The 12,243-nt window shown below is 48.2% G+C and overlaps 1 protein-coding gene across 8 annotated transcripts in view; it reads right to left on the bottom strand.

Moving 5' to 3' along the window:
• Positions 1-12,243, bottom strand: part of DYSF (dysferlin) — a 191,700-nt gene that overhangs the window by 35,464 nt on the left and 143,993 nt on the right. For all 8 annotated transcript variants that reach the window (XM_081020617.1, XM_081020619.1, XM_081020622.1 and 5 more), the window contains 6 exons: positions 10,120-10,218; positions 7,796-7,924; positions 6,682-6,837; positions 4,817-4,908; positions 3,864-4,034; positions 2,232-2,374 (listed from right to left, as the gene is read on the bottom strand). In XM_081020617.1, the coding sequence (XP_080876743.1) occupies positions 2,232-2,374; positions 3,864-4,034; positions 4,817-4,908; positions 6,682-6,837; positions 7,796-7,924; positions 10,120-10,218 (790 nt within the window). The remainder of the gene's footprint in view (positions 1-2,231; positions 2,375-3,863; positions 4,035-4,816; positions 4,909-6,681; positions 6,838-7,795; positions 7,925-10,119; positions 10,219-12,243) is intronic.

Genomic DNA, 12,243 nt, shown 5'->3' with positions numbered 1-12,243 from the left:
TGATTGCCCCCAAAGCAGATTCTCCTACCTGCCCATCACCCAGTTTTTCTCCACCTTCAAAGGAACACCTGGAGGCCTGGCTGGGATCAACCGACACCAACCTCCCTTCCTTCCATCCATGTATTCACTCAATATGAGGCAGTGTTGTGTAGTGGTTAGAGGATAACACCTAGATTGTTAAACTAGGAGACACCAGGTTTCCCTTGTCCATGAAGCTCACTGTCCCTCTCAACCTAACCTACCTCACAGGGTTGTTGTGGGGATTATTATTATTATTATTATTATTATTATTATTATTATTATTATTTTATTATTTATACAACCCACTCTGGATGGCTCCCAACAAAATATTAAAATACAATAGTCCATCAAACATTAGAAGCTTCCCTAAACAGGGCTGCCTTCAGATGTCTTCGAAAAGTCAGATAGTTTTTTATCTCCTTCACATCTGTGGCATTCCACAGGGAGGGTGCCACCACCAAGACGTCCCTCTGCCCGGTTCCCTGTAACTTGGCTTCTCGCAGTGAGGGAACCGCCAGAAGGCCCTCGGTGCTGGACCTCAGTGTCTGGGTAGAACGATGGGGGTGGAGACGCTCCTTCAGGTATACTGGACTGAGACCGTTTAAGGCTTTCAAGGTCAGCACCAACACTTTGAACTGTGCTTGGAAACGTACTGGGAGCCAATGTAGGTCTTTCAAGACCGGTGTTATATGGTCTTGGCGGCTGCTCCCAGTTACCAGTATAGCTGCTACATTCTGGATTAATTGCAGTTTCCGGCTCACCTTCAAAGGTAGCCCCACGTAGAGTGCATGGCAGTAGTCCAAGAAAGATAACCAGAGCATTCACCACTCTGGCGAGACAGGGATTAAAGGAGGATTTACTGAGAACCCTGCACACTACATTGAGCTCCTTGGAGGAAAAGGTGGAATAATAATGCAATCAATACATTAATACTAATACTAATTGCACGTAAAATCACCATCTCAAGGCTATTTACACATGAAATAATCCAAAGTAGTCAGTGAAGCATAGCAAGCCCTTCACGTCTTGCAATCCCTATTGCCTTCTTTGTTTTTGTTTTTTGCTTCGGTGGCCCCAGACACCCCCCTTGGGGCCCAGGGGAGAGGAAGAACAGGGCAACCCTGCAAAACCTGCATTCCTCTGGGAATCCCGATTCCGGCTGCCAAGAGACTCTCCGCCAGGTCATGGCTTATATTGTGATAGCTCCGTCTGTATGATAATGTCTCTCTCTGCTGGCCAAAACCTACAAATACAGGCCTCTGCTTGCCCACACAACCCTTGGAGATGACTGCGTGGCCCAAAGGATGCCAAGGAAAAGGCAGGTGGGCAGGAGGAGAGAGAGTGGGTAAAACATGTTTTTTTTCCATCTGGAACAGAATCCGAGCAACCTGTAAGTAGTAAGGTATTTAAGAAGGCTATTGACAAGCCGGAAGGTGTGCAGAGGAGAGAGACCAAGGTGATCAAGAATCTGGAAACCAAGCCTGATGAGGAACGGTTGAAGGAGTCTGGGAAAGAGGAGGCTGAGAGGAGATATGATGGCCATCTTCAAATATCTAAAGGGCCATCACATGGAAGAGGGAGCAAGCTTGTTTTCTCTGGCTCTGGTGGATAGGGCTCAAACCCATGGCTTCAAGTTACAAGAAATAGGAGGAATTTCTGGTGGTTAGAGCTGTCCAATAGTGGAATGGGCTCCCTTGGAAGGTGGTGGACTCTCCTTCCTTGGAGGTTGGACAGCCAACAATCATGGATGCTTTAGCTGAGATTGCAGGGGGTTGGGGTCCCTTCCAACTCTATAATTCTATGAACCTATGGAAGATCTTGGGTGGTGCTGTGGGTTAACCCACAGAGCCTAGGACTTGCTGATCAGAAGGTCGGTGGTTCGAATCCCCGCAATGGGGTGAGCTCCCGTTGCTCAGTCCCTGTTCCTGCCCACCTAGCAGTTTGAAAACACGTCAAAGTGCAAGTAGATAAATAGATACCGCTCTGGTGGGAAGGTAAACAGTGTTTCCATGCGCTGCTCTGGTTCGCCAGAAGCGTCTTAGTCATGCTGGCCACATAACCCAGAAGCTGTACGCCGGCTCCCTCGGCCAGTAAAGCGAGATGAGCGCTGCAACCCCAGAGTCATCCGCAACTGGACCTAATGGTCAGGGGTCCCTTTACCCTTTACCTTTATGAAAGATCTTAAGGTCCAAGACCAGAAGTTTGTTTACCAAGGTCTGGGAGACGGTAGATTTGATCTCTGAAGATGATCCGGTCAGGTTTGTAGACGGGAGGCTTCCAGTTGCGTTGCAGAGCAAAGAGGTGGAGCAGCTGAGAAGGACGGAGTTGATCTCTCCATTGGTTGGGACCAGAACTAAGAGCAAAAGAAAAAGCAAACAAAAGCTTCAACCAGCCCTATCCTCCAGGCTCAAGGCAGGTAAAATTTGATGTGCCTTGTTGCACTTTTTCAGAGAGACGCTGTCCTGTTCCTGCACACCTCCCCTTTTATTGCAATGTGATATGTGCAGGAGAACTTCTCACTATTGTATGCTGTGCTGCCTGTCGATCAGCTGATGGTTTGCAGGCATCTCACAAAGCTCCAAGGGTCAGCTGAGCACCATGCGCAGTGCTATGCCAGACCTGACAAGCAGCTGATCGTTGGCGATTAATATACACAGAACAATAATTATACATACTTTATCAACCTTCTGAGAAAAATACAAAACATTCGACAAAGCCACAGAGACCTGCGAACTACCCAGCCTAAAACGAACTTGTAATGTCTGGTTTCAATAGATTTTTCAAATGCTTAACTCAGTCTTTTAGATAAGTTCGTGAAGATACCAATGAAAGGTTGTTGTTGTTGTTGTTGAGTTGTTTAGCTGTGTCCAACTCTTCGTGACCCCCTGGACCAGAGCACGCCAGCTCTCCTGTCTTCCACTGCCTCCTGCAGTTTGGTCAAACTCATGCTGGTAGCTTTGAGAACACTGTCCAGCCATCTCGTCCTCTGTCCTCCCCTTCTCCTTGTGCCCTCCGTCTTTCCCAACATCAGGGTCTTTTCCAGGGAGTCTTCTCTTCTCATGAGGTGGCCAAAGTCTTGGAGCCTCAGCTTCAGGATCTGTCCTTCCAGTGAGCACTCAGGGCTGATTTCCTTCAGAATAGAGAGGTTTGTTCTTCTTGCAGTCCATGGGACTCTCAAGAGTCTCCTCCAGCACCAGAATTCAAAAGCATCCATTCTTCGGCGATCAGCCTTCTTCATGGTCCAGCTCTCACTTCCATGCATCACTGCTGGGGAAACCATAGCTTTAACTATACAGACCTTTGTTGGCAAGGTGATGTCTCTGCTTTTTAAGATGCTTTCTAGGTTTGTCATTGCTTTTCTCCCAAGAAGCAGGCATCTTTTAATTTCGTGACTGCTATCACCATCTGCAGTGATCATGGAGCCGAAGAAAGTAAAATCTCTCACTGCCTCCATTTCTTCCCCTTCTATTTGCCAGGAGGTGATGGGACCAGTGGCCATGATCCCAATGAAAGGTAAGTTCAGTGTTATTCACAATGCCGAGATAGATAGATAGTTGTCGTTGGTATCTCGTTGGTATCTTCATGAACTTATCTAAAAGACTGAGTTAAGCATTTGAAAAATCTATTGAAACCAGACATTATAAGTTCATTTTAGGCTGGGTAGTTCGCAAGTCTCTGTGGCTTTGCTGAATGTTTTGTATTTTTCTCAGAAGCTGGATAAACAGAGGGTCTTGAGGCCACCCGGAGGCCCAGCTCTCTCCTGTGGATATTCCCATGAATCCCCCTCCCCAAAAGAAGGGCACGGCCCCCCTGAGCTGCCTCGGTTTCCCCCAAGCACCCACATGCAGTAAGTCTGGGGCAGGCCACAGCGGGACCCAAATCTGGAGAGGAACCGGTTCTCGAGGTCCAGGGTGGTTTCCCCGATTTTCTCGTCTTTGGACAAGAGGTCGTAGTCGTAGAGGGTGACCTTCAGATCCTTCTCCAGGGGCAGAATGCACGTCAGCTCAAACATCCTATGGGGGGGAGGAAGGCTCAATGTTACTCAGGTGGACAGGGTCACTTTTGCTACACTTGCTTAGCGATGTGCTCTGTGATCCGCCCTGAGACCTCCAAGCATATTGTGGTATATAAATTCAATTAATAATGATAATAATAATTAATTTTATTGGTTGGTTGCTTGGTTACACACTGTATTGTTGATTGATTGGTTACAGTCCAGGGGTCAGCAAACTTTTTCAGCAGGGAGCTGGTCCACTGTCCCTCAGACCTTGCGGGGGGACAGACTATATTGGGGGGGGAATGAACGAATTCCTATACCCCACAAATAACCCAGAGATGCATTTTAAATAAAAGCACACATTCTACTCATGTAAAAACACGCTGATTCCTGGACCATCCACAGGCCGGATTTAGAAGATGATTGGGCCGGATCCGGCCCCCGGGCCTTAGTTTGCCTACCCATGAGTTACACATTTAGCAGAGCATGGGACTCTTTTTCAAAAAAAATTAATTTATTAACCAGGCCTTTGGTTGACCTGCTTGACATCCTATGCCCTTTTGAAATGTGTCTCTTTTCGGGGAGTGGGGTGTTATTGGGTTGTTGTTTTTATTCTGACTATATATGTTGTGATCTTTTCTGTGAAACACCCTGAGATCTCTGGGTATAGGGCGGTATATAAACTCAAGAAATAAGAATAAGAGGTATTAAAGAAGGATTAAAGAGGGAACCTTTCTCTCTTCCCTTCAACACCCCCAGGTCTCTACATCTATGTCTGGCCTTGTATTCACCCCTTACTTTCCAAAGACGGGCTCCAGCGTGCAGGGGAGGTAATGGTCCTGGTCATTGATGGATTTCTTCCCCACAGATATCTTGACATAAGGGTCGCACTGCAGAGGAGAAAAGAAAGGTGGTCAGTCAAGGTGGCTCTCTGCAGACCCAGGTAAGGTTACCTGGGCATGTCTAGCCAATGGAGAGATGCAAACAGAGGCAAATGAGGTCCCCACTTCCTGACCCCCAACAGAAGCCCCCCAAAGATACGTGCTTGTTGCTTGGTTTCATAAATTTTGTACAACGTTTGATAGTAAAAGAACCTCAAAGCGCTTTACAAAAAGAAGGAGGAAAAATCAATAATATTACTGCTGAAAAAAATTAACAGCAATCATTTTAAACCTTCGGAAAATCGACAGTAAATGGAAAACAGCTTAAAACACACCCTGGCATTCTAGATATCTTATTTATTTATTTATCTACTTGTCAAAATTTATATACCACCCTTTATAGATCTCAGGCCAGTTCACGACACAAGAATACAAGATAAAAACACAAAATGCGTAATAAAACAAACCAATACCCCCCTTTCCCATTACATGGGGAATAGGTCTTAGGGAGATGTTTAAATACTGTGTATTTATATACCGTGTGTGTGTGTGTGTGTGTGTAGGATTCTACCTTAGTTGTTTTTCACCCTTGGGTGCCATTGTTGGTCTCCAACTCCCATCATCCCAGCCAAGTAGTCCATGGTCAGGGATAACCCTCTTTAAAGCAAAAAACCAAAACTGCTAATAAAAAGTGGATGACAAGGAAAAGTGGAAGTTTTAAAAAACATATTGTTTCTTGTTAGTGCTACCATACGTCCAGATTTCCCCAGACATTACCGGGATTTCAAAGGCAGAAGCAACTTCCGGGGGGAATTTCTGGAAGGTGGCGGTTTCTCCTGGATCTTAGGCAAATGAACCAAAAAATTGTGGGGTTTTTGGCATTATTGCTAAAAAAAATATGTGATGGCCTGGGATTCGGACTCAGATGCTGAACTTGAGGGATCCCAGCCTGCACAGGATCCCCCGCCTCCATAACCAGCTGAGCTGGGGCTGGGGCATGATCCTGCAGGGTCCTCACCTGTGCTGGATCCTCAGGTGCAGGCACCAGCTGAGTCTGCTCTGGCCCCTGAGGTGATGGAGGACCCGTTGCCTGCAGGTGCTCCACTCCCAGCCCCGTCAGGGGAAGCTGAGGTTGCCTCTGGGTCCGGTGACCCTCCAGCCTCTCCTGAGCTGCAAGGGCTCAGGGCAGAGAGGCAGAGGAAACTAAGTTCCCGCAAGAGGAGTGCTTGCCTCCAGGCCAGGAGAGGCAAGTCACCAGAGGATCAGGGCCACCCTATGCCTCGGGGCAGATAAAAGCCTGCCAGCCCCAGTCCCAAGTTGCGGGAGCAACATTGTTGGTTGCTAGTTCCTGTCTGAACCCTGTCCTGCTTTTCTGCCTGAGCTCCTGTCCTGCCCTGGCTCCCTGCTTGCAAGCCTGTTCCTGACTTCACCCGACTCCCTGCCCTGCACCCAGCTCCAGCTACTACGGACTGCCTCCATGTTGCACCTTTGACCACGGACCAGACTTGGACCTCGCCTCTCGGGTAACCCACGGGACCAGCACAAAAAAAAGGCTTTGGTGTTTACCTAAGAAAAGATCTTCTTAAAGAAAGCTCAACAACATTTGGGGTGTCCTGCTGGTTTTTCCTTTTTGAAACATGGCAACCCTATTTTGGGTAGCTATCGGGTTGTTGTTTTTATTTTTATTAGGTATTTTGTGGTTTTATATCTTGCTTTTATTCTGTAAACTGCCCTGAGTCCCCCAGGGATCCTACCTGCCTGCCCATCCTCTCCCAGGCTCACCTTTCCGTTTGAGTCCTTTGGCTGCAGATCAAAGGCCCGGATGATGTAAACACGAACGAGGCATTCCTGGGGGCCTCTGGCTGGAAGCTGGTGGAACTGGCGAGGAGGAACTGCCACCGTGGGGTCATCCGGCAGAGGGTAGATCTTGAAGGCGCCCTGCAAGCCCAGCGGGGAGGCCATTAGAGCCTGCCATCAACAGCTCCCTGCACCCTACAGCCAAGCTCAGCTGGGTCACAGCTTACAGAGCAGGACCCGAGGGGCTCACACTGTGAACCAGCCCATCTCTCGAGGAACGCAATGGCTGGGACCCTCAGGAAGGAAGGTGGCTCTGGCAACGAGTCCATCTTGGCCCTGAACAGGGGCAGACCTACATTTGGGGGGCCCTGAAACTTAAACTGTCATGGGGGCCCCTTTGCAACCAGCAACGAGGTGTGGGTATCCACGGTTATCTTCTTCCATGGGGTTGTTCCACGACGGGTGACCACACCTTTGCAACATCTATGCTACATTGGGATTGTTGAAATATATACAATGAAAAATTAATCCATTTGACTCGAATCAATGTGACTCTACTAGACGCAGCAAAATTAAGCAATGGGGTCTCTTCTGAGGCCCCTCTGGGATTAGGGGCCTGAAGCTTTGGCTTCGTTCATTTCATAGCATAATGCTGGTGGTCAACAAAAGAGGTTTAAAGACTCTCTCAAGGCAAATCTTTAAAAAATGCAGTATAAACACCAACAACTGGGAAACACTGGCCTGTGAGCGCTCCAGTTGGAGAACAGCCTTTACCAAAGGTGTTGTGGACTTCGAAGACACTCGAACTCAGGACGCAAGGGAGAAACATGCTAAGGGGAAGGCATGCTTGGCAAACCCTCACCATGATCAACTCCCACCGTGATCAACTCCCACCTCCCACTGTGGAAGGATGTGTGGATCCAGAATTGGCCTCCACAGTCACTTATGGACCCACTGTTAAGACTGTGTTTATGGAAGATAATTTTATTCAGCTATGAGGGATTGCTGAAGAAGAAGAAGAAGAAGAAGAAGAAGAAGAAGAAGAAGAAGCACAGCAATCGTCTCCAGGCCCTCCGGTATCTGAAAGAGGTTAGCAAACCTTGAATTCCCCCACAATGGTCGGGTCTTCATTCGAATCCTGAGTCTTGCCACGGTACAGCTTAAAGGTGTTGCAGAAATCCGAGAGACCCCCAAAGTCTTCTACGCTCTCCAACTCCGTTTCATAGACCTAAGGGAAGAAAAACGTGGGTTCAGTTTGTCCAGTTGGGAGGGGTCCCAAAGGACCAGGGACACCGACTTGCCCCCCACTGCTTGCCTGTTGGTGGGGCGGGGAGTGCAGGAGGTAATCTTCACCCTCCAGAAGTCCCGGCCCCACTCGGTGCACCAGCACTCACCCGGGAGTGGCGGGGGATAACAGCCCCTTCAGTATTGGGGTGGGGGGCTCAGACCCTTGCCCAGAAATACTTAGGGGGCTGGAGCTCCTTCTGCCCCCTATAGTTGGCGCTTCTGCAGAAGTCGTGTACCTCAACTCCCTGCAAAGTCATTCCCTGTTCAATAATCCCTCAGAGATGGCGTCCAAACTCTCTTGAGAAACCTCCAAAGTACCGTATTTTTCCCACCATAGGACGCACCGGCCCATAGGACGCATCAAGTTTTTTGGGGGGGGGAAATAAAGAAAAAAAAATTATTTCCCCCCCCCAGGCGCTTGTGGGGCCGACAGCAGGGAGAAGCGCTCTTCTCCCCGCAGTCCGCCTTCAGACCAGGTCCGGGGACAGCGGGGAGACGCGCTGCGCCTCCCAGCTGTCCCCGGAGCTTGCAGGGCAGGCAGCGGGGAGAAGCGCTCTTCTCCCCGCCGCCCGCCTTCAGATCAGGTCCGGGGACAGCGGGGAGACGCGCTGCGCCTCCCAGCTGTCCCCGGAGCTTGCGGGGCAGGCAGCGGGGTCTCCCCGCCGTCAGCCTCCAAACCACTTCGGGAGACAGCGGGATGGCGGCGTTCCGCCTCCCTGCTGTCTCCCGACCTTGTGGGGCTGGCGCTGGGGCTCTCCTGAAGCCTGGAGAGCGAGACGGGTCGGTGCGCACCGACCCCTCTCGCTCTCCAGGCTTCAGTGAAAGCCTGCATTCGCCCCATAGGACGCACACACATTTCCCCTTCATTTTTGGAGGGAGAAAAATGCGTCCTATAGAGCGAAAAATACGGTAGTCCATTCCACTGTTGAATGGCTCTTATCATCTGAAATTTATCCCTAATGTCTAGTCAGAAACCTCCTCCCTCACTGCAGGGCATTGGACTAGATCAGGCATAGGCAAACTCGGTCCTCCAGATGTTTTGGGACTACAATTCCCTGGTCCTGACCACTGGTCCTGCTAGCTAGGGATGATGGGAGTTGTAGTCCCAAAACATCTGGAGGGCCGAGTTTGCCTATGGCTGGACTACACGATCCTCCAGGTCCCTTTCAACTCAACAATTCTATGGTTCTGTGGTTCTTTCTCATCATGGGGCTATCAGTTTGGGTCCTGCCCTCCAGAGCAAGAGAAAACAAGTTTGCTCCCTCTTCCATGTGACAGCCCTTGAGATAATTGAAGATGCCTATCCTATCTCCTCTCAGGCTCCCCTTTTCCAGGCTAAACATATCCAGCTCCTTCAACCATTCCTCATCAGGCTTGGTTTCCAGAGCCTTGATCATCTTGGTCTCCCTCCTCTGTACACCTTCCAGCTTGTCCATATCCTTCTTCAACTGGGAGGCCTAGAACTGGACACAGGACTCCAGACTGGTTCTGACCAGAACAGAGTGGTCCTATGACTTCCCTTGATCTGGACACTAGACCTCTGTTGCTTCCGAGGAGCTGGTGAAGCTCAGAGTGGCCACTGTCCCAGACACCTCCCTGGCTAAGTTTCAGTCTAACCTCACAACCCCCTCCAGCTCAAGTCCCAGGTGCTGCAATTCCACCTCCTAAGCAACGACCACCATCCTTCCCCTCCCAAGGAAGGTCTCCCTCACGGCTCTTCACTTCATCAAATCTGGCCCTCTCTGAAAAAAGTTTGGACACCACTGATCTAAGGTTATTGATTTCGATTGCTGCTGCCCACCATCTAATGCCATAAACAAGAGGAAGGAACTCTTTTTTCATTAGTGATTGCTCTTTGTAAACTGAAGTAAGCAGCATACAAATTGTGTTACCTAAATATATAACAATAGCACACTTTGCTATTACACTGCTTTTACAATTTGGTTTTGATGCTTTCAGATGCCCTTGCCATCCAGGAACCAATTTAACTGCATTGCTCAAATAACTGGAATTGCATCGGTGTCTCAACGAGAAAAATCCTTTCCTTTGCATAGTATTATCAGATGCTATTTGCTGAGGAATCGAGCTCTGGAGCTGTACTAATAAAGAACAAGAGGTCTCCCTCCAACCAGTTACCTTTAGCGTGTCAAAACCCTTTTCCAGGTATGAGCCGCATTTTTCCCGGTCGCCCGTGGAAGCGTAGAACTTGCTCCACCAATCAATGAACTCTTCTTCCTGAGAGAGGAGAAGCAACACTTCGTATCAAGAAATCCCGACAGCGATCGGCACCACCTGAGCGGCTCTCGGTTTGCACAATGGGTCTCCATCAAGAGAGCTCAAGAATGCACGGCGCAAGTCATTGCGGTGAAACACAACTCTCTTATTAGAAAAACCAGCGGGGAGTTTCAGAAGCTTCTGAAAAGCTGGAGACGCAGCTCAGCTCTGCTTCCAGAACGCCATGGGTTCAATCCCTTAAGAAAAGCCCGCTGGATCAGACCAATGGCCTATCTAGTCCAGCGTCCTGTTCTCACAATGGCTAGCTGGATTCCCCAATGGAAAACCCACAAGCACAAGAGCAGATCTCCCCTCCTGCAGTTCCAGCAACTGGGATTCAGTTTGATGTATTTTTAATCTTTGTTGGAAGCCGCCCAGATGGGTGGGGTACAAATAATAAATTATTATTATTATTATTATTATTATTATTATTATTATTATTATTACTATTGCTGCCTTGAACTCAGAGCCACTCTGGCTATTAGCCTCCTTCATTTATTTCCCCAATTCTCTTTTCAAGGCATCTAAGTTGACGGCTACCCCGGTCTCCTGTGGCAAGGAGTTCCACAGTTTAACACTGTGCTGCTCGAATGAGTCCTTTCTTTGTATCTGCCCTGAACCTTTCAACTTACCTAGTTAAGTAGAGAAAGAGGAAGCCGTTGGCCTGGCTCAGTAGAAGGCACACAGAAGGCTTCGTTTGAACTGGGGGGGGGGGGGTTGTAAAGAAATGTTATTTTTTTTGGTAATGGCTACAATTCTCAAGGTCAACTGGAGCCAAGATGAAGGAGCAATTGGTAATTCGTGAAACATCCTTAAGCAAATAAATATCTCATTTTGGAATTCCGCAAAATTCCATCACACTAACCTCACGGAGAAGCCGGGATAATCGGGGTTTATGGAGTTTGACTGGGAGCCAGGCAGGCAGGCATCTTGAGAGTCCCTGTCTGAAAAAGGCATTGCGCTGGGACCCAGCACTTTCTCTCCCCCCCCCCCATACACTTCCTCCCCTCGTAGGAATATTGCATAAATCTCCCTTTTCGGCCATCCTTTTGCACTGCCTTTAAAAAAGAAAAAGGGAGGGGGGAGCTGAATTCTAACCAAAATGCCTTTATTATGACATTCCACAGGTGCTGTGTTACAAAGAAAGCACTTTCAGTAATCTGACGATTTTACCTCTGGTCTCCTCCGCAGCCCCAAGACAAAGAAAGGGGTTAGAGGTTTCTGCTGATGTTGGGGCTGAGGTTACGGAGAATAACATGTTTTTTGTGTTTTTTAGGGGGGTGTTTTGGATGCGTGTATTTTTTTCTTTTTAAGCAAAACACCAGGAGACACAGATGGAATGTTAACTGGAAAGGACACTGGCTGCTCAGTCGAAACAGGAAAGCCGTGCCTGGCAAGAAAGGCTAAGAAGGGAGCTGGCTTAAGCGTCTTGCGAGGGACACAGAAGGCCCTGGATTGACATTGCATGGCATCCAGAAGGGACTTTTTACCATATGTGGTGGGATTGCAGTAAGATTAGAAAATTTTGGGAAATGATATATAATGAGTTGAAGAAAATGTTCCAATTAACGTTGGTTGAAAAACCTGAAGCATTTTTGTTAGGGATTGTAGGGAAAGACCTGCCAAGGAAATTTAAAAATATCTTTATATATGCGACAACGGTGACAAGAGTCTTAATAGCACAAGGATGGAAGAAACCCCGACTAAAGAACTGTGGCAAGAGAAACTGATGGACTATGTGGAACTGGCAAAATTGACGCACAAACTGCAGGGCAAGGACAACTGTGACTTCAAAGAAGAATGGGAACCTTTTGCAAAGTATTTAAAGAAACAACAAAATGAATTGGACTCCTTGGGAGGTTTTGAATAAACATTCACAAATTCATTATTGATAACACATAGCTAGATAGGTTAAGGATTTTTACGATTTTATAATATGCAGAGAATTATAAGTATGGAAAAACCAGAGAGAGGCGCTGAGGGATG

Source organism: Podarcis pityusensis, assembly GCF_964106645.2.
Source record: "Podarcis pityusensis genome assembly, chromosome: 9".
Lineage (NCBI taxonomy): Eukaryota > Metazoa > Chordata > Lepidosauria > Squamata > Lacertidae > Podarcis > Podarcis pityusensis.
This window is presented reverse-complemented; position numbering and strand designations above follow the sequence as displayed.